This window comes from Delphinapterus leucas, chromosome 2 (genome assembly GCF_059928025.1).
Source record: "Delphinapterus leucas isolate spDelLeu-1000000601 "Yukka" chromosome 2, BTC_Dleu_Yukka2, whole genome shotgun sequence".
In the NCBI taxonomy this organism is placed as follows: Eukaryota; Metazoa; Chordata; class Mammalia; order Artiodactyla; family Monodontidae; genus Delphinapterus; species Delphinapterus leucas.
In genome coordinates, this window is record NC_143130.1 from 66,590,335 (window position 1) to 66,613,564 (window position 23,230).

Here is a 23,230-nt window from a genome sequence, read left to right on the forward strand (position 1 = left end):
GCCGTTTGCAGCAACATGGATGTACCTTGAGATTATCATACTTAGTGAAGTAAGTCAAACAGAGAAAGACAAATATTGTATGATATCACTTATATGTGGAATCTAAAAATACGATACAAATGAACTTATTTACAAACAGAAATAGACTCACAGACATAGAAAACAAATTTATGGTTACCAAAAGGGAAAGTGAGAGGGAGGGATAAATTAGGAATTTGGGATTAACCAATACATACTGCTATATATAAAACAGATAAACAACAAGGACCTACTGCATAGCACAGGGAACTGTATACAGTATCTTATAATAACCTGCAATGGAAAAGAATCTGAAAAAGAATACGTATTTATATATATAGTATATATATATAAATAAAACTGAATCACTTTGCTGTACACCTGAAACATTGTAAGTCAACTATACTTCAGTAAAAAAATAAAAATTAAAAAAAAGATAAACATGAGATTATACTGTTGTTTCTAACTAATCCATTAGCACATGTATCATTCTAGCCTTCTCCCCTTGCTTATCTGTAAACTCACACTCTAACAGTGAGGAAGCTGTCTCCCATCAATCTGCCATTCATTTAGGTATTGAATTCTAGTATACCTATAAAGCAGTATTAGAATTTTTAACCCATATCCCTGTGGGAAATGACTTTATGGAGTCGTGTTACCCCTAGTTTTACAGACTCCATTTATTTCCAAAATTACTTAGGTCAGCACCTTTTTTCCTCCCACCCCCTTCACTGAGGTTGTTCCATATATTTGTCATACAGTTTTCATGTCATGGTCTGTATTCTTTTCCTAAGATTCCCACAACATCTTAAATAATTTTCTAAAAATTTGTATGCATTAAGATTCACTCTTTTTGCTATTTGGGTTGTGACAGATGCATAATGTCGTGTATCCTCCACTACATTATCATACAAAATAGTTTCACAGCCCCCAAAATTCCCTGTGCTTCACCTATTCAATCCATCGCAGCAAACTACTGATCTTTTTACTAGCTCTGTAGGTTTGCCTTTTCCAGAATATAACATAATTAGAGTCATATAGTATGTAGCCTTTTCAGACTGATTTGTTTCACTTAGCAATATACATTTACGATTCATCTGTGGCTTTTCCTGGCTTGATAGCTCATTTCTCATTATTGCTGGGTAATGTTCCATGGTGTGGATGTGGTTTATCCATTCATCTGTTGAAGAGCATGTTGATCATTTCCAGTTTTTTGCAATTATGAATAACCTTTTTTTCTGTTAAAATATCACTTATCTTTCAAATCTTGGTTCATATACTACTTCATGGGACTTAACCATATTAAAGGGCCTAAACTGACTCTATCAGCATAGAACATTTGCTTCTCCTTAGCGTAGTTCAGTATTGGCTTTGTAGCATAAAGTTAATTGTTTACCAGTTTGTGTCCATTATAGGGTGGTGGCAATGTTCTTTGAGAGCAATGGATGCCTCTTATTGACCTAACCTTACAGTGTTTATTATTTTGTACATGCCTTGCTGTTGCTTATTAACTTTAATGGAATGAGTTAGCCTGGAAGAAGGGTCAGGAGGGAGTACCTTGAATTGGAACTAGATTCACTCATTGGAAAGAAGTTCCAGGGTGTGGAGTGTGGTATCTGAAAGCTGTAATTTTGAAGGTCATGAGGGTCAGAAAACAGATGTATTTCAGGCAGGCACTTCAGGTGATATTTTAGTCAAACATTTGGTATTGTGGCTAGTGGTCTTTCTTATAAGTTCAGGCATTCAGCAAGTACCAAGGCTTCTGGTCCTAGTGCAGTATTACTTTTTTTGGTGAGAGACTAGTAAGAGGAATTCAGGCAATTTAAAGAGGTATTGGTAAAAAAAGGAGAAATCCAATTCTGAGAATTGGACTTACCAGTGTCAAAGTTAGAGTAACAATTAAATGTGATTTGATAGCAAATCTCACTTTTGAACTCAAGCTTCTCATATTCCTTCTTGTTATATATAGTTTGGACTGGTTCTAGGAATGGAGGTTTATTAAGTAGAAAGAAGATAATCTTCAAAGTCAACGAGCTAGAGAAGGTCTGAGAAGACCTACCAGGGTATCCTGCCTATGGTTAGATCTTATTTTTATTTACTATTATTATTATTGTTTTTATTTAAATTTTTTTTTGGCCGCGCGGCTTGTGGGATATTAGTCCCCCGACTGGGGATCGAACCTGGGCCCTCGGCAGTGAGAGCACAGAGTCCTAACCACTGGACTGCCAGGGAATTCCCATAGTTAGATCTTATTTTTAAATATGACTTTCTCTAACTGATTAACATTGATAATGATAATTGGAACCTTAAGGCTTTCATTGAAATAAGATTGAAAGAGAGGCACAATAACTGGTTTAATTAAAATGTAAACTCTTTAGTAAAGGTTTAATTTAATTTCCCTCCTTCCCAAAGTGATTCAATTCAATAATAAATATAGATTTAGCTTCTAAGAACAAATAATGGTTTAATTTTATTTATTTTTTCCAATTATTTTTTGTAGTTACCTCAGGCAGTAGTGAATGGTTTGCATCTTCTGTGTACTAAATCCTGTCTGGGGTAGAGGCTTGTGAAATTATTAAAAGCAAACAAGCTCCAATAGATTAGTTGTATTTAATTGTGGAGCATGTTTTTGTTGTGAAATATTAGAACCATCATCATTACCATAAATTGTTCAATTTTTAGTAGATTTATGTGTTTTGAGTATATTTAACATCTATTGAAACAATATTAAAGAATGAATTTTTAATATACATATCAGTTTCTCAATTAGGTGAATATGAGAAACATTGTAGATTAGATATTGAGCCCATTGCTAATTATTAATATTTTGTATTAATAAAGTGTATTTATTTATTGGCCTCAACACGCACCTTGCAGGATCTTAGTCCCCGACCAGGGATCATATCTTGGCCCCGGCAGTGAAAGTGCCGAGTCCTAACCACTGGGCTGCCAGGGAATTCCCTCAATAAAGTTTATTTTAAAAATTTAAAGTCATATATGCATGATTAAGACTATTCAGAAAATTATAGAGGTAGCTGATTGAAATATGAATTCAGTAATTTTTTTTGGATGTTTATCAAAATACAAGCAAGATTAGTGTGTTTTGTGTGATTGTGTATATGTGTAGATCTGTGTATGACCATTGTCAGGTTTTAGTGTCAGCATTAAATCAGCTCCTTAAAATGAATTGGGTGGTTTTTCATTCTTTAAATTTTTTTTTCTGCATTTAAAAGAGGAATCATGGGCTTCCCTGGTGGCGCAGTGGTTGAGAGTCCGCCTGCCGATGCAGGGGACATGGGTTTGTGCCCCGGTCTGGGAGGATCCCACATGCCGCGGAGCGGCTGCGCCCATGGGCCATGGCCTCTGGGCCTGTGCGTCTGGAGCCTGTGCTCTGCGACGGGAGAGGCCACAGTGGTGAGAGGCCCGTATACCACACACACACAAAAAAACGGTAAAAGAAAAAAAAGAGGAATCATTAGCAGAGAATAATATGTTCCTTAAAGATTTGAACAATATCAGCCCTGTGACCAATTGTATTTGATGTTCTTCCAGTTAGTTTTGTGTTGACTGATTTCTCAGAATTTTCAAATCTGGCTTGAATTGATTTTGATAATTTATGTTGTTCTAGGAAATAATTTGTTGATTAAATGTTTAAAACTTACTACTTTTGCATTCTTTGTAAATATTTTGTTGATGTTTAAAAATTTTTTTTCTATGGTATTAGCTTTCAGCTTTCTGTTTGTGTTTCTTAATTTTTTCTTTTGATATGTGAGATTTGTCTTTCTTATTTACTTTTTATGTATTGATTTCTATTTTAATATATTTTCTTCTTTTTTTCTGTTAAATTATGAAATGTTTTCAGCATACAATATATGTGGAAAACAGCATGATAAATACCTGTGTAGTTGAAACCTCATCCAAGTAATAAAATATTGCGTGTATTTGAAGTCCACTGTGTACTCTGCCCCCAGCAGAAGTAAACACTACTATGAATTTAGTTTTTTTCCAGTTTTTATTAGTTGAAATTTTAAATGCAGTCGAAAGCAGAGAGAACCCCAAGTACCCCTCATATAATGAACATAACCCAAGTACCCATTGTTAAGCTTCATCACTTATTAATGTGGCCTCTCTCTTTTCATCTATATCTTCACCTCTGTTCCTTCCCAATTCTTTTAAAACAAATTCCAAAACATCCCAAATATCTAAAAGATAATTTAGATGTTTTAAAAATATTCACAATAATTAAGAACCTACTGTATAGCACAGGGAACCCTACTCAATACTGTGTAATGACCTGTATGGGAAGAGAATCTAAAAAAAGAGTGGATATATGTATATGATTAACTGATTCACCTTGCTGCACACTTGAAACTAACACAACACTGCAAATCAACTATACTCCAACAAAAATTTTAAAAAACTTCACAATATTATTAAAACACCTAAAAATAATTAAGTTGTTTTTTAGTCTCAAACATATAGTCAGTGTTCAGATTTTCTTTTTCGTTTATGATTTCTCTACAGTTTCTTATTTTTCATTGAGTTATAATTGACATACAGCATTAGTTTCAAGTATAAAGCATAACATTTCAATATTTCTATATATTTCAAAATGTTCACAGTAAGTCTGGTCGACATCTTTCAGCATAGATAATTACAAAAAATTTATTTTCCTGTGATTAGGACTTTTAAGATCAACTCTCTTAGCAAGTTTCAAATACGGATTACAGTTTTTATTAACTGTTGTCACCATGCTGTACATTACATCCCCATGACATGTGACATTTATTTTATAACTGGAAGTTTGTACTGTTTTGACTTGAATTTAGTTTTTGTCATTCCTATTCTTGTTTTAACACTTTCAGAATAGGTAGATGTTTCTTTCCATAAAGAATATATAGTTTTGTTGTTCTGCATGTTTTCAGACTTTATATAAATGTTATACTATATGTATCATTCTAAAACTTGACTTTTTCACTTCATATTTTGTTTTTGAGATTTTTCAGTGCTGGTTTATATATTCTAGATTCTTATTTTTAGCTGTTGTATAAAATTCTATTATATGAATAAAACATACTTTATCTTTTTTAGTGGGGAGTGAAGTTGTTTGTAATTTTCTATTTATAGATAGTACTATGACAGGCATTCTTGTACATGTCTCCTTGTTAACGTGTGAGAATTATTCTAGGGTATAGTCCAAGGAGTAGAATTCTTGGGTGATGGTATATACACATATTGAGCTTTACTGATACTGACAAATTACTCTCTACATGGTTGTACCAATTTATACAAGTGTATGGAAGTAACCTATGCTCCATGTGGTTGCCAGCTTACATTTGTTTGTTCCTTTAAAAAAAATTTCTTGAGTCTACTACATGGGTCATTTATTTTTAAATATTTTAATAATAATTGCTTACATGAACAAATATACCTCACAATAATACTACAGTGGTTTTTAAAAAAATTTATTTAATTTACTTATTTTTGGCTGCATTGGGTCTTCATTGCTGTGCATGGGCTTTCTCTCGTTGTGGCGAGCAGGGGCTACTCTTTGTTGTGGTGCACTGGCTTCTCATTGCAGTGGCTTCTCTTGTTGCGGAGCGCAGGCTCTAGGCACGTGGGCTCCAGTAGTTGTGGCACGTGGGCTCAGTAGTTGTGGCTCGCGGCCTCTAGAGTGCAGGCTCAGTAGTTGTGGTGCGGAGGCTTAGTTGCTCCATGGCATGTGGGATCTTCCCAGACCAGGGCTCGAACCTGTGTCCCCTGCATTGGCAGGTGGATTCTTAACCACTGCACCACTAGGGAAGCCCCTACAGTGGTTTTTATCACATATGTTTTTTCTTTGTTTTCTTAGTTTTGTCATTTTGTGTAATCTGGTATTAATAATTTTTTGTTGTTGTTCCTTGAAATATTTTAAATATATCTGAAAGGTTGAGGTTTTACATTTAAACTTTGGCTGTTCATTTTGTGAAGTTAATGTGCCTCAAATTGTTTCCATCTTTTGGAATTTGAAGATTGAGCAATGGATGCTCCAGAAGAAGGTGTATTTTCTTTGTTGTGTAATCATATTTTAAAAATGGTCGACCTGTCATGAATTTGCTGGTGACAGGGTAATGCCTCACTCTCTTGTTTTATAACTCAGTTTCTCCTTGTATTCTAGTCTTTTTGCTTGATATATTTTATATCATATTGTTTACATAAAATTTTATGAATGTCAAAGCTTTATTATGTATGGATGCTTTTATAAAATGGACTTATTTTCCATTTCATGCCCATCAGCATGGCAAAAACCAAAAGTCTGATGATACCAAATATAGTCAAGGTTTGAAGAAATAAGAACTCTCAGTGCTTCTGCTAGAGAGAGCAAATGGGTAAAACTCATGTACAGGAGTTTGGCAATATCCTGTAAAGCTGAAAATAGGTACACTACAACCTGGTAATTCCACGTTCAGGTCTGTACTTCAGAGAAACTCTTGAACTCACATGCAAGAGTATTCACTGCAGTTTATTTTCTGATGGTGCAATGAATAGCATGAGTGTCTACAAGTAGGAGAATGGATTGTGCATGGTGGTAATTTATATAGTGAGATGCTATACAGCAGTTAAAATGAATAAGCTTGATCTAAATTATCAACATAGATCTCAAAAACATGTTTGTAATATAAAAACATGAACTGAAATTATACATATATATGTATGTGTGTATGGGTGCGTGTGTGTGTGTGTGTGTATGTGTATAAAAACATGAACTGAAATGATACATGTGAAATTCATGATTGTATTGGCCTCTAGAGAGAAAGAACAAAGGAAGCATCAACTTTATCTTAAAGTTTAACATCTGTAAGTGAAAATAAACATCTGAAACATCAATAAGTATCCATTATAATGTCCCTGGAATTCAAAAAGTATTGTCACTTTTTAGTCCTTGTCTCCAGGTTGTGGGATTATCGTTGATTGTCTTAAAATATTTTTTGTGCCATTCTGTATTTTTCATATTCTGCACGATGGAACATGTTTCTCTATTATGATCAGAAAGAAAACTTTAATTTAAAAAGACCCATCTTGGGCTTCCCTGGTGGCGCAGTGGTTGAGAGTCCACCTGCCGATGCAGGGGACACGGGTTTGTGCCCCGGTCCGGGAAGATCCCACATGCTGCTCCGCGGCTAGGCCCGTGAGCCATGGCCGCTGAGCCTGCACGTCCGGAGCCTGTGCTCCGCAATGGGAGAGGCCACAACAGTGAGAGGCCCGCGTACCGCAAAAAAAAATAATAAATAAATAAAATAAAAATAAAAAGACCCATCTGTCTTATTTACCCTTTGTGTCTTTTTTATGGTGAAGTATGGTGAGTGGGACACTTAAATTCCACTTTGGCCAATATTTAAATTGCCCAGTGTATTGTCTTTTTGTTTTTTCTCTGTTGCATATTTACTAATCCCAGTAATTTTTTTTCTCTATTTGACTTTTCAATAAATAATTCAACCATAGTCATAAATCTTTTATATTGAATTTACTTTTCTGCTGTATAGGTTAAAGAAGAGATGCTATTTGAAGCACTAGTTACAAGGAAGACCGTGACAGTGGGAGAAAAGCTTATTTTACCATACAAACTGGCAGAGGTATGAATAGATTTTCTTTGAAATCAAGGAACTCTGAACATTTTTAGAAGTTTAGGTTTATATTCTTTCTGTTAACAGAATGAAAATAACAGTATGGATTGAAATATTTTCTGGGCTCTTGAAATTTATCGTGAACTTTCTGTCAACTTGGAAACTTAAAGTTGAATGTAATTTTAAGCAATACGCTTACATTTTTCTCCAATGATCTCAATCTGATCACCGTTTTTAAGTTTCATAGTATTACTGTGGGATAAGTAGATGGTAGGTAGAATTATAAATAAGCAGTCCTTAACCCAAATGATTATTCCTTGTTGAGCACATCATATCTTCCAGCACATCATATTCTTTTGGTTTACTTTTTCATTGTTGGCCTCTCCTTTGCAGTTCTGTTTGTTTTTTCTTTTCTTCCTGACTTCTTAAAGATTGGGTGCCCTAGGACAGTCTTTGTCTTTTCTTCTCTATACTCTTTATCTAGATTTTCTCACTTAGTCCCATGGCTTTAAATATCATCTGTATAGTAAAGCTTCCAGGTAAGTTTTATTGCTATAGTGTGCCAATATTACTATTATACCACTCAGGTGTATAGGAGTAGGAAAGTTATTGAAAAACCTACTATTTTATGGTGAAGTTTTATGAAAGTGTTGAGAAATCAAACTGACAATTATAAAGATAGGACAGGAATATGAGATTGGAAGTCAGAGAGGCGGGGAAACAGTGATTTAACTGTAGAGAATGCTTTCTAGGCAGACATTGATTAATTTATCCCATTGATCCATTTATCCCATTTTTGGGGTCTCTCCTGATTGTACCTACAGGTCCACATTTCTTCATTATGTCAGGTATCTTATATCGTATTTTATAGTTGCCAACTTTGAGAGCTCCTTTCTAGACAAGAGAAAAAGCCAAACCATTTTAAGAGTTTTGTTCATCTTTTACATAAAAGTTCAATGCTTTTATATTTTCTTTCTCAACTTTTTTCATTATTAAATATTTCTTTATGTTTATTTACATGTTTAACTTTAACTTCAACATTTTAAGATTATTTTTGTAGCCCCTGCTTTATTTTTGTTTATGTTTGTTTGGTATATTTATTTGTTTAGTAAGTATTTGAAAACACTTTTTGTGCCTGGAATTGTGCTAGGCATTATGAGTAAAATGAAGAGCAGTCCTTAAGGATTCTAGTATTTTGTCTGAAGAGCAATGGAAAGAAGGGTTTTAAGCAAAAAAGTTGCCTTAGATATTTTTTTAAGGACAATCTGGCAGCAGTGTGAAAAAATTAGTTGGAGGAGAGCGTGTTAGTTTTCTATAGCTGTGTAACAAACTTAGTGACTTACTATAATACAGATTTATTATCTGACAGTTTCCATGAATCATCAGTCTGGGCACAGGTTAGCTGGGTCCTCTGCTCAGGGTTTCACCAGGCTGAAGTCAAGATATTCATGATGGCTGTGATCTTATCTGAGACTCAACATCCTCTTCTAAGTTCACAGGTTGTTGACAGGATTCACTTCCTTGCAGTTGTAGGACTGAGATCCATAATTTCTTGTTGGCTGTTAGGGGCCATTCTCAGCACCTAGAGTCTACTTGCCATTTCCTGCCATGTGGTCCTGTACACAACATGGCAGTTTGCTTCTTCAAGGCCAGCAGGAGAATCTCTGATGGATGGTCTCAGTCCCTAGTAAGTCAGCTCTACCCAAGACAGTATCTCTTGGGTTAACTAAAAAATTCAGCTGATTTTGGGCCACAATTATATCTTTAAAATCCCTTCACCCTTGTCATATAACAAAAGATAGTTATGGGAGTGAAATCCATCATTTACAGTCCTGTTCACACTTACTGGGAGAGGATATAGAGAACATGTACACCTGGTGATGGGAATCATTCTAACCCAGAGGGCAAGAGTGAATGTGGAATGATGAGTTTGGAGGCTATAGTAGTTAGTACTCCTGAGGAGAAAGATGCTTGCTGCTATGTCTATAATGGTGACCTACTGATAGGGAGAAATGGATGTATTTAAAAAGAAAGAAATTTAGATGGTAAAATCAACAAGATTGGGCAATGATTTGCTTAGTGGGAAGCAGGGAGGAAGAAGGAGATGTCAAGGATGAATCCTGATTTTCTGGTACACACAACTGTAGAATATTGGTACCATTCAGTGAGACAGGAAACACTGAACGAGATCTTGTTTGAGTGAGAAAATAATTAATTGGTATTTGGGCTTATTGAGGTTAAGCTGTGATAGGCAGAACTGCATTTCAGAGAAAAGAGGCTAAAAGTATAATATTGGGAGTTACGGTGTAAATAGGCATTATATTTGTATATTTGGTATATTTGGATTCTCTATAAATCTGTTAATTTGATATGGAGGTTTGTCTTTTAACTACAAAATTCAACTCATTTATATTCATTGTGATAACGAACATGTTTTCTTACTGTGTGTTTTAAAATATTTTGCTTTTGCTGAATTTAATCAGATTGTCTTTATTATTTTTCCTCTCCTCTGGGGAAAATAGAATGGTTATTCTCTCTATATATTCTACTATTGATTTTCTTTTTATTTTAAAGATACTTGGTTGATAACTTGCCTAAGAATAGACTTTTAGGGCCACATCCTTTTTTCTCTCAGAACTTCTAAACGTTTTCCAGTTATTTTCAAGTGTCTAGTGTTGAAGATAGAGAATTTAATACCTGTCTTCTCTTTCCTATGTAGGTGATAGTTTAGGTAGGTAGTTTTTGTTCTGGAAACTTGAGGGTTTTTTTTTTCCACTGAAATTCAGAAATTCATTCATCATCTATGTGTGGTCGGTTATAGTATTGTCTCCATTTTACAAATGTAAAAAAAGCTGTAGCCTAAGAGTTTAAGTAACTTGACCAAGGTCAAATAGCTGGAATAAGTAGAGAAACCGGGATTGGAAGATAGTCTAGCTCTTAATCAACACTCTCTACTTCCTCTAAAATTAAGACCATAGATATAAATATGTACCTGAATATACAGCTGCAAAATAAGTCCCTAGATGAGAAGTACATAAATTATTAGGATTTGTATTCTTTTAAGTTCTAGGACTCAGCTGTCTAAGATACGTGCCCCACAACCCTCTTTTTAGGTTGCGGTACTTTCTAAATGTTGGATTTTCTTTAAGTAATAGACTTCATTTTTTTAGACTAATTTCAGATTTACACAAAAATTGAGCAGATAGTACAGAGAGTTTCCATAAACTGGGGAAAGCTTGAGGTGAGGGGAAAAAGTAAATCACATAACTCCATAATGAAAGAATTGTTACTGTTTGGGGATGGAGAAATTCTAAAGGTTACTGGGGATGACAAGCTGAAGACAGCCAGGAGTGTAATTGTGGTGGTGTGACTAGGATTCCACAGATAACTGATGCCTTTTTGATAATTGATTCCTATGCCTGGAATACTCTTCCCCACTTTAGCTGGCAAAGTTCATTTATTTGTAAAGTTCCTATTCTACCTTCTTTACTAGGTGAAATATATACCCCAGTTTTCAGTAAAAGTGTTTTGAAATGTGTGGACTCATGTTTTGTTTCCTTTATCTTTCATGGCAGTTTAAGCCTGGATTCCCTGAGTTGGATTAAATTAATGAGTATATATAAAAAACTTCAATTGTAGGTTATTTATATTGAAAGAAAAATTAATTTCTAATTCAGGATAATAAGCTTTCTTTCTTGAATGAGAGCAAAACACTTTGTTATAGTATCTTAGTCAGATTGTTGCCAATTTCACTTAGACTCCTAACTTTTTTTTTTTTCCAGGCTGTGACAGTGAGGAACTCCATGGCTAAGTCTTTATATAGTGCCCTGTTTGACTGGATAGTTTTTCGGATTAATCATGCACTTATGAACAGTAAAGATTTGGAGCAAAATACCAAGGTAGACATATATTGGGTTATAATATATTTTTCCTGAAAAACTGTTTTAATAAAATGGGTAATGCATAAAATTTAAAAACATAGAATTATATAGAGTAATAAGTATTACCTTTTATCTGTATTCCCTGCTATTTCTCTCCTTATTTCTGCTTCTATGACCCTATTCAGCAAAACTGTTCTGTGTGTCTTTCCAGAGCTTTTTTCCTATGTACTTACACTCCTATAGATGTACATGTACAGAGTTGCTTTTAAACATAAAAATAGGATCATGCTATCTTTATTGTTTCTAATTTGTATTTTTTTTACCTGGTTATGTCTTGAAATATATCTAGACCTCATTATTTTTAATATTTAAATGTAAAACGTAAATATTTAAATGTAAAATTGCTCTTACATGACCTTTTCATGCTTTGAGTAAGCCCACAGGTAGAAAGTTGATTTTAATTCTAACCTAATACACCAAGTTGACTTATTTTTTTAAATTAATTAATTAATTTTATTTTTGGCTGCATTGGGTCTTCACTGCAGTGCATGGGCTTCTCATTGCAGTGGCTTCTCTTGTTGTGGAGCACGGGCTCTAGGCATGTGGGCTTCAGTAGTTGTGGCACGTGGGCTCAGTAGTTGTGGCTTGCGGGCTCTAGAGCACAGGCTCAGTAGTTATGGCGCATGGGCTTAGTTGCTCTGTGGCATGTGGGATGTTGCCAGACCAGGGCTCGAACCCATGTCCCCTGCATTGGCAGGCGAATTCTTAACCACTGCGCCACCAGGGAAGTCCCAAGTTGGCTTATTTTTGACGATCATTATTTTCACTGTTTTTTTTGTAAGGGCTTAGAATTAGTCAGCAGTATTAATCACACAAAATACTCTTAATGGAGACTTTTAAAAGTCTCTTAGTATTTATCACTCATTACATCAGTTTGCCCAGTATCTCTCTTAGTACCAGTGGAGAAAAATCATTTTCATTTAATCAAAATTGTCATACAACTGTATTTTAAGAATAAGGTGAGGTGGTGAGAAGAATGGTGGTTTGGGATATTAGAACTGAATATTTATCATCCATAGTAAGAAGTTAGAAGGTAATTTCTGGAGGTAAAATATCAAGAAATAGAAGAATAAACATTTTTTACTATATTATACTATTCTTTACCAAACAACTAAAAAGATTTGAGTGTTGTTGACTTTATGGAGCAGAAATTGAGGGTGGAGAAGGGATTGTTGATTTTTGTTATAATCCTTTTAGAACTGTTTAATGTCATAAATCGTGTGTGTTTCTTTTTCTTGATAAAAATTTTTAAAGTTTTAACTTCAAGAAACCACATATTCTGATATCCAGTTTCATTTCTAGCCTGTGTAAGACTAATTTAAACATACCTGTTAGCTTGATTCTTAATGCAGAATTTTATTGGGATAGAGAAGTCAAACTAGGAACAATTGCATGATCCTTTTGGCATAACCAGGCATAGCTAGGAGTAACCTAGCTTTACTTTAGTAACCTTCTGACTTTCCAATAGCCTGTTTTTCCCTTCCCTGTCTCTTGGGTTTTAGAGATTTGTGATATTGAGGTAACAGGTCATTAACTCTGCTTTGTACATTTCTGTAAAGTAATCAATGAATTACATGTGTTAAAACTTTGGATCTATTTTTATAACTAAGATAAAAAGAAAAAGATGAAGAAAAAGAGAACTAACATGCTTTTCATTTGTAGTATATTTTGACTGAACACTGGCCCCCCAAGTTTTCCTCTCCACTGCTGTTGAAGAACGTTTTGTTACTTATATTGTGACTATTATTCATGAAATAAATTTGAGCATCCTTTATTAACCATAATTTTTTTTCCTGTTTCACAGACTTTGTCCATTGGTGTTCTTGATATTTTTGGGTTTGAAGATTATGAAAATAACAGCTTTGAACAGTTCTGTATTAATTTTGCTAATGAACGCTTACAACACTACTTTAATCAGCATATCTTTAAATTGGAGCAGGTGAGTACCTGAATGTGTGTACACTTGCCCCCTTCCTGCTTCCTAAACCCTAACCCCCACCTTCACATACACACACATAAATTTTTTTTTTTTTGCGGTACGCGGGCCTCTCACTGCTGTGGCCTCTCCCACTGTGGAGCACAGGCTCCGGACGTGCAGGCTCTGCGGCCATGGCTCACGGGCCCAGCTGCTCTGCGGCACGCGGGATCCTCCCGGACCGGGGCACGAACCCGCGTCCCCTGCATCGGCAGGCGGACTCCCAACCACTGCGCCACCAGAGAAGCCCCATAAATTTTTGAGTCATAGTCGTGATAAGTATTTTAAGTGTTGTATTTCAATATAGATATTATTGACTTCATATTAGTGTAAGCAAATGACAGATCAGAGCATAGTTTGGGGGCCTTATCACACAGGGTTTTCTTTTTTGTTTAATAGGCCTCAAGTATTAGAATCAATAATATGTGCTTGTTTGACTGCACCTTTGAATGAAAAAATACGGGTTTGTTTTGAATTTTTGTTGATGTTTTTGATTTTTAATTGCCGCCATGGGCTTGGTCACTGTGTGTGTAATGTTAAGTGTGGTTGTTGTATTCCTTTGATCTCTTAGTTCGAGGATGGGATAGAGGAGCTTATTAACAGAATCTCAAATGAGCTCGGAATGTGGATACAAAGAAATAGGACAGTGTAGAGAGACCAAAATGAGTAACTAGATACTTCTTGTGAGAAGTTCAAATTGACTGAATTAGTGTAGAAAGAGCAAGCCATCAGTTTCTATGAGAATTCTTAGGGTAAATGCAGGGTTGAAGGAAATGTGGGCTCTTTCTCCAAGTCAAGTTTGAATTCAGTAACAAGTTGAGATTGTAGCCCAGAATTTCAGTTTGTATAAAAAGAAGCAGGGTTCACATTCACCTCAAAGGAAATAGTGAAGAAAATAAATGAACAGAAAACCACAACAGGTCTTTCCTGTCATTGAGGCTTGCCGTCCTCTGTCCTGGCTTTAAGCACTGCTGTTTTACTTCAAGAGTTATAAGGACTGATTAATATTCACACAAGCAGCATTAGTCTTGGCCATTTTGATGATTCCTTAAAGTTTTTAACACATGACCTTTTAGCTAGACTCTTTTATAGAGCTGTTAAAAGATAGTATTATTTGTTATAATATCACCTAACATATATGTAGTGCTTACTCTTAAGTGGGTACTCTTTTTATTCTGGTGTTGCAAATGATGCCTAAAGCCTGTATTCAAAACACTCTGGCTTCATAATTCTTGCTTTTAATCAAAAGTTGAGCTGGGATTGGTTTCTTTACCCAATCCAGTGTTCTTTTTACTAGATTATGCTAAATCAGTATTTTTATCTCCTAAAATGGCTGTGTGTGTTGGAGGGGTGGAGGAATGCATTTTGTTGACAGCGTTTTGTATTTTTCAAAGAAAAGCATCAATTGCTCTGTGGATCATTAAACAGAAGACTGGTTAAATTGCTTTTGAAGAAGAAAGGTGTTCTCTTATTGTGAACTGAAATTATTCTTACCTTATTTAGAAGTCTAGATTAGCCATGGAGGAGCCATGAGAAATGCCTTACCTAAAAACATGTATAAAAATAAAACCTTACAGTTGATGGAAAATGTGTTCAAAACTACTTGGTGGGTGGGTGGTCCTCATTTATTTGCTACCCTGCATATCATAGTTGTGGGCAATGTGGTGGAATTACGGATCAAAAGACATAGATACTAAGGTATAGCTTTTTTTTTCTTTCTTTTAAGTCTTAGTATTTTCTTCTGTTATTTGTAATGTAATGGGTAAGCTTTTGATGTAATTTTGGAAAGCTTAGAGAAAATTTATACTTTTTGCCACCCCATCTATTTTTTTTTTTTTTTTTTTTTGCTGTACGCGGGCCTCTCACTGTTGTGGCCTCTCCCGTTGCAGAGCACAGGCTCTGGACGCGCAGGCTCAGTGGCCATGGCTCATGGGCCCAGCTGCTCCACGGCATGTGGGATCTTCCTGGACCGGGGCACCAACTGGTGTCCCCTGCATCGGCAGGCGGACTCTCAACCACTGCGCCACCAGGGAAGCCCGCACCACATCTATTTTATTCTTCCTTTCTCTCCCTCCTCATGTTTTTCTACTTAAAATGGATTTTCTGGAAATAAGAGATTTAAGTCAGTTTAAATATTGAGTGTTTTATTTATTTGTGTATCACTGGTCTGGTACCTGTTATGAGATGGGTACTCAGGAACTATTTGTTAAATTCAGTTGAATAGAGAATCAGTTAAGTAGATTAAATTTTTTGAATAAATAAAACACAGAAATAAAAAAGTACCAAAGATGCTTTGGGAGGAAACATCTTGAAAATCTTGATTACTGAAGTTCACTTCTAAATTTTGCCCAAAATTAGTACATATGCACATAGGATGGGAGAGAGATGTAATAGGTGCCATGCAGGATGATAGGTATAAGGTAATCAGATATAAGGTAAAGTAGTGATATAAAGGATGAAATTGATTAGAACTTACTGAAAGTCTGCAAAGATTTCCCAGGGGTGATTCTGGAATAGAGTTTTGAATAGAAAGTTGAGCTTACCAGACTGTCAGTGGGGAAAAGATATTTTAAACAAAGGTAACAGTATCTTTAAAACTGTGAGGCATAGAATAGCACAGCAGTTTTGATGAATTGGAAATGATTCAATATAGCTAAAATATAGGACATAAGGATGGAGGCAGGAAGGGAGATAAGTTTGATGGAATAGCCTGGGGTCAGAGAGTTGTGCAGAGAAGATTAGAATTTTTCTTTTAGAGAATGAGGAGCTATTTGAAGTATATTTAGCAGAGGATTTGAATTGGAACTGTGGAAGATGGATTGAAGAGAGGTGAACTGGAGAGAAGGACATAATCCGTGAGCCAGTTGAAGTAGTATGGGAGAGTGATTCTGAGTCCTGAATCAAGGTATTTATAGAGATAATGTGGAATAAGAGACAGATGAAAAGAGGTTTCTGTGATTTGAAAATCTGTTTCCTGTTATCATTTGTAATACTGCTCTTTTCTTATTTCCTTTACTTGCTCAGAATTATTCCTTAGGTCATTGATTCATCAGTAAATCGAATAACAATTATGTATCAGGCACTGTTAGGCACTGAAGATAGACATTTTAGAGTTCAGGGATCTTACTGTGGAGTTCATAATCTAGTGAGTTGTTCTTTTGTCTATCCCACTTCTGGGGATGTCAGACTAGGAAATTTTGACGAAACTTGCTTGCAGAACACCTAAAAAAAAAAACTGAACAAAACATATTTGAAAGCATTGGAGTACCTTCAAATAAGTGAAGTTTTATAGGGCTTAGATATGTAAGCACGAAACCCAGGGATTTGAGCCCAGCATTCGGGGACTGCTTTGTTCCTAGAGACATTTCTGTTCTGGTAGAGGGCTGCCAGATTCTGAAAGAGTCAGGCTTGAGAATCTGAGAAGCCTAAATGGGTTTTCTCCAGATTAAAGAACAAGGAGGAACCCCCTGGCAACTCCCACAGGCTTTAGGTTGAAGACCTCCATGGGTTATATCTTAGAGTAAAGGTAAAGCAGAAATACTGAAGGCATCATAGGGACTGAAGCCCAGTTTAAAATAATCTCAGTTCTTGACTGGGTTAAAATAGTGTAGAATTTCCAGCGTTCTTAGCCACCTGCTAAGAGCAAATTCAGTCTCCAGTGGAGGAAGAAATCATTCTGGTGCTAAAGTTATCTCTATACTTTTTCATATACAAGCATTCAGTTTTTAACTGAGAAGTTTGTTTTTTAAGACATACAAGGAAGGAAACCAACATGAATAAGAACCAAGTGAGACAATAGACTATATACCATAGGGGATCCAGATAATGAGTTTATCAGACATGAACTTTAAAGTAACAGTGGTTTCAAGAAATTTTTTTAAGTGATAATTTTATTAAAGAACTACAAAATTTTAAAAAAATCCTAAATTTAGGAAAATTTAAAACTAACTTAGAACTAAAGGAAAATTTTAAAAATTTAGAACTAAAAAGTAGAGTGAATTTAAAAACATTAGTTTTTCACAGTTCATTAGATATAGCTTAAGAGAAAATTAGTGATGTGGAAGATTGGCCAGAAGAAATAACAGCCTGATGAATAAAGCTAAAAGAGGAAAATACAAACAGTGTAAGAGACATAGGGCATAGTAAAAAAGTCTAACATCTGTGTAACAGGAATTCTGGAAAGATGTATGTGAAAGAGAGAGAATAGGATAGAAGCTGTATTTGAAAAAAGTGATGGCTGAGAATTTTCCAAAACTTAAAACATAAAACAAAAAAATTTCATCAAGCACACATTTGAGAAGCCCTAAGAATACAAAACATGATAAGAACAAAGACAGCCATACAGTAAGACAAAGACAGGGACTTCCCTGGTGGCACAGTGGTTAAGAATCTGCCTGCCAGTGCAGGGGACACGGGTTCGAGCCCTGGTCCGGGAAGATCCCACATACCATGCAGCAACTAAGCCCCTGCGCCATAACTACTAAGCCTGTGATCTAGAGCCCGTGAGCCACAACTACTGAGCCCTTGTGCCACAACTACTGAAGCCCGCACGCCTAGAGCCCATGCTCCACAACAAGAGAAGCCACTGCAGTGAGAAGCCCACGCACGGCAATGAAGACCCAATGCGGCCAAAAAAAAAAAAAAAAACCCCAATGAAAACAATATCTGAGAAGCAGCCAGAGATGGGGGAAACAGTACCTTTAAAGAAGCAACAATAAGGGCTTCCCTGGTGGCGCAGTGGTTGAGAGTTTGCCTGCCGATGCAGGGGACATGGGTTTGTGCCCCGGTCCGGGAAGATCCCACATGCTGTGGAGCAGCTAGGCCCGTGAGCCATGGCCGCTGAGCCTGCACGTCCGGAGCCTGTGCTCCACAACGGGAGAGGCCACAACAGTGAGAGGCCCGCGTACCGCAAAAAAAAAAAAAAAGAAGCAACAATAAGATTGGAAGTCAGTCTTTCAGGGGAGACAGTGGATGCCAGAAGACAGTGGGATATTTTCCTTAAAACTGAAGCATGGGGCTTCCCTGGTGGCGCAGTGGTTGAGAGTCCGCCTGCCGATGCGGGGGACACGGTTCGTGCCCCGGTCTGGGAGGATCCCACATGCCGCGGAGCGGCTGGGCCCGTGAGCTATGGCCGCTGAGCCTGCGCGTCCGGAACCTGTGCTCCGCAACGGGAGAGACCACAACAGTGAGAGGCCCTCATACCGCAAAAAAAAAAAAACAAAAACTGAAGCATGTTATTTAGGCAGTAACTAAATTATTCCTGTTGTCACTCAGAGTTGAAGGAATGAATGAAAAGCAATGAACAATGTAAAAAAGTGGGTGAATCTAAATGAATTTTAACAAAATTAGACAAAGATAAAAATATCTTTTGTGGTTTAATGTCTGTGTAGAACTAAAACATGTGAGTACAATAGCATTTAATTCAGGAAGGGATACAGAATTTAAGGTATTGTAATATCTTTGTATTAAATGCCAAGTGATAGAAGATTTTTTTCTCTGTTAGACATTGATCAGTTAAGAATGTGTCTTATAATTTTATGATAACCACCAAGTAATAAAAGAATATAAAACCCTCAAGTTAATATAGGAAGCAAGTGAAGTAAAAACAACTCTAGTAATACAAAAGAAAGCAAGAAAGAGGTATAAAAGCAATAACAAGAAAGCAGGACAAATAACAAATGGTAAGATGGTGATTTAATCCCACAAATACCAGTAATTGCATTAAATATAAATGGACTAATTACTCCAACTAGAAGCCAAAGATTGTCAGGCTGAATATAAAATAAGACTAAATCGCTCCTTCTAAGAGAGACTCTTTAAATATAAGTATACAGAAAGGTTAAAAGTAAAAGGATGGAAAAAGATTTAGCAAGCCTTAACAAAAACAAAAGAACTGATATAACTGTATTAGTATCACACTTTAAGCATTGCTAGAGATAAAAAAGGAGTATTTGATAATACTAAAAGGATCAGTTCATCAGAAAGTATACAATTCCAGATTTATAGGTACCTCATAATACGGCCTCAAAGTATATAAAACAAGAAATTGATAAAACTAAAAACAAATATATATTTGCAATTTTAGTGGAATATTTTAACATACCTTGCTGAATAGCTGATAGAACAAGCAGACAAAAAATTGGTAAGGATACAGAAGATGTAAAGCACCCAGAGAATTGGGTGGGTGCGTTTTTTTGTTTGTTTGTTTGTTTTGCGGTACGCGGGCCTCTCACTGTTGTGGCCTCTCCCGTTGTGGAGCACAGGCTCCGGACGCGCAGGCTCAGCGGCCATGGCTCACGGGCCCAGCCGCTCCGCGGCATGTGGGATCTTCCCGGACCGGGGCACGAACCCGTGTCCCCTGCATCAGCAGGCGGACTCTCAACCACTGCGCCACCAGGGAAGCCCGGGTGGGTGCTTTTGAGGGTACCTAGTTCTGCCTGCCCTTGATGTCAGAATGCCAATTTCCCTGGGTCTGAGGCCTATATCAAATAAGGATATAGAAGATTTTTAAGGCAAATACTTATCTGACATATATAGATAACTGCAAATTTACAAAATTTGCTTATATACTGGACCGTAAAACAAGGGTCAAATTTCACAGTTTTGAAATCACACAGATCTCAGTACCATAATGAATTTATATCAGAAACCAACAACAAGAAGATAACTGGAAAATACTTTATGATTAAAAATTAAGTAATGAATTTCTAGATAGCCTAGAAGTTGAAAAAAATTAGAAAATATATTGAACTTAGTATATTACATATTAAAACTTGTGACTAAAGGTGCACTTGAGCCACTAAAGAAGTGTGACTAATGATTTACTTAGAGGAAAATTTTATAGCTGTTAGAAGATTTGAAGGTTGAAGAGCAACGATTAACAAATTGGAAAAAGATCAGCAAACTAAACCAAAGGAAAGTGGAAAGAGGGAAATAATAAAGAAAAAAAAGATTAAATAAAAGTGAAAACAATTATATTATGGGAGAGGATCAACAGAGTGAAAAGTAATACTTTGAAATGACTAATAACATTGATATAACCCTTAAGAAATTGGTGTGAGAGAGAGACAGAGAGGGATATAAATAGCCAGAATTCCAATGATAAAGACCACATAATTGTGTATCCTACACATGTTAAAAAGATAGTAGGATATACTAAACAGCTTCATGTCTGTAAGCCTTATTAAATGATATGAGAAAAAACTTTTCAAAACTGACACAGATGAAATACAAAGTTTAACTCTAGAACTATTAAAGAAATTGAATATGTAATTAAAAACCTTTCCATAAAGAACATTGAAAGCCAAAATGGCACCACTGATGAATTCTGCTGACTTTGAAAGAATTATTTTCAGTTTGACATAAATTCTTATGCGGAATAGAAAAAAAGGGGACAATTCTCAACACATTTTGGGGGCCAGGATAACATTGCTTTCTAAATCTGTGAAGGATATTATTAGAAGTGGAAATTGCCAATTTCACTCATAAATGTAGACTTAAAAATTCTAAACAAATATATATCTAGCAAGATATATAAAAGGATAATACATCAGAACCAAATGGTGTTTTTCCTGTTGCATGTTACATCTAACCACCTATCAATTTAATTCATCTATTAACAAAACAAAAGAAAAAATTCATGGTGCTCTCAGTAGAAATGTAAAAAGCATTTGATAAATTTACATATTCATTCTTGTTAAAAACAAAACGAAACCCTTAGCAAGCTAGGTACATATAGAAGGGAACTTCCTGATAAAGGGCATTTACAAAAAAACCAACAGTTAATGTCAAACTTAATGGAAATAGACTGAATGATTTCCTCGTAAGACTGAGAACAAGGCAAGGTTGTTTTCCAAGAATTTTTATCAGGAACACAGGCATGTGAGAACATCCAAATGGGAAGTAAACATAGGAAAAGATTTTTCACTTATTAGTCATTAGGGAAAATAAAATTAAAAACATAATTAAATATTCCTAAGCATTCACCAGAGTGACTAAAATGGAAAAGTCTGACAATACAAGTATTAGAGAAATACTGTGCACCGGGAAGTCCCATTACACTGGTGGTAGGTGCATAAATTGATACAACCACTTTAGAAAGCTGTTTGGCAGTATCTTCTGAGGTTATACATGTGTAGTTTATAAGCCTGTGGTTTCATGCTCAAAATGTATATAAATGTTCAACAAGAGTTTTATATAGAAATGTTCATAATGTCATTATTTTGAATGGCCAGAAATTGGAAATAAGTGTAATGTCTATTAATAGTATATAAATGGGTGAATACATCGTATATAAATACTCAACAGCATTGGTTCTCAAAGAGTGGTTCTTCTCCTACCCCTGCTGGTACCATTGACATCACCTGGGCACTCCTTAGAAATACAAATATAGGATCCCACCCTATACCTACTTATTCACAAATTCTGGGTTTGTGCCTTCTGTTTTTAACAAGCTCTCCACATGATTCTGTTGTATATTAAAGTTTGAGACTTAATCTCCGTAGCTGATTTTGGCATACTTTTTCTGTAAAGGGACCAGACAAATCAGTGTTCTAGGTTTGGGGGGCCGTATGGTCTCACCTCTGCTGTTACATTGAGAAAGCAGCCTGGACAATGCATAAATGAGCAAATGTTGTACTCCACAACCCCAGCCCTACAGCAATTAAAATGAATGAACTTTAGGTGCATCCTACAACATAATGTTGAGTAAAAGAAAAAAAGCCAGATGAAAAGAATATGTATTGTATGATTCTATTTATATAATATTTATAAACAGGTGAATCTTATCAATGGTATTAGAAATTAGGATAATAGTTAACTTTGGGCAAGAGGGTCTGAATCATCATTGGGAAAAGGGGATGAGAAAGGATTTTGGACTGCTAGTAATGTCGATAAAAATCCATATGCTCGTACTATTTAGTACGCTTTTTATCCATGCTCTGAAAAAGAATAGGGAAAAGACTTTCTTACCACTGCTTGGGGGTGACCTTTGTATAGCATTACTTACTTGTGAAATTGTTAATTACGAGGAAAGAATTAAGCATTTACCTTTCCCAATTAGAATGACTGTAGTTTATAGTAGGGTCCACTTTTTCTTTACAGGATAATGATAATACGGAAAGAATGATAAAATTACAAAATCACTATTTCACAAAACCACCGTATTTGTAGAGAAGTGTGCAAGTGTAATCAGTGAATACGAACACCGTCAGATGAACAGGATATTTATTTGGTGCCTAAATATCAGTGCAGTGTGGAAACGTAACTTCTTTGTGCTCAGGGGCATCTTTCTGACAGTTTAGAAGTTAAAGCATCACAGACATGGATAAAAGAAGATTTCCTAGTATAGAAATTGAGGAAGGACCAATGGGGGCTTCATAAGAGAGTTCTGAATAGTTGCTAGTATGTGAGCTTTGAGTTACTTAGTCTTGAAATTTGGGAAACTACCCTGCCCCCACCTTTTGAAAGGTGGTGTAAGAGTTTTATTTTGCTGAAGTTCAGTGTGTATGAATTCCATATGATTTATATCAGTGATCACTGGAGGTGATAGTTTTCCACTTTTCCCAGACATTGTTTCATTAAATTCATTGTTGACGATCCAGCAGTTCTTTTTGATGGCTTAGAGTTGTGTGGGAGAAATTAGGCTTTTTCATTTTATATTTTTCCTTAGTGCAGTCATCAGATAGTGTGGC

The 23,230-nt window shown here is 35.8% G+C and overlaps 1 protein-coding gene across 8 annotated transcripts in view; it reads left to right on the forward strand.

Annotated features, from left to right (window-relative positions):
• Nucleotides 1–23,230, forward strand: part of MYO9A (myosin IXA) — a 269,595-nt gene that overhangs the window by 76,329 nt on the left and 170,036 nt on the right. For all 8 annotated transcript variants that reach the window (XM_022579925.3, XM_022579928.3, XM_022579929.3 and 5 more), the window contains exons 9-11: nt 7,542–7,631; nt 11,405–11,521; nt 13,368–13,502. In XM_022579925.3, the coding sequence (XP_022435633.1) occupies nt 7,542–7,631; nt 11,405–11,521; nt 13,368–13,502 (342 nt within the window). The remainder of the gene's footprint in view (nt 1–7,541; nt 7,632–11,404; nt 11,522–13,367; nt 13,503–23,230) is intronic.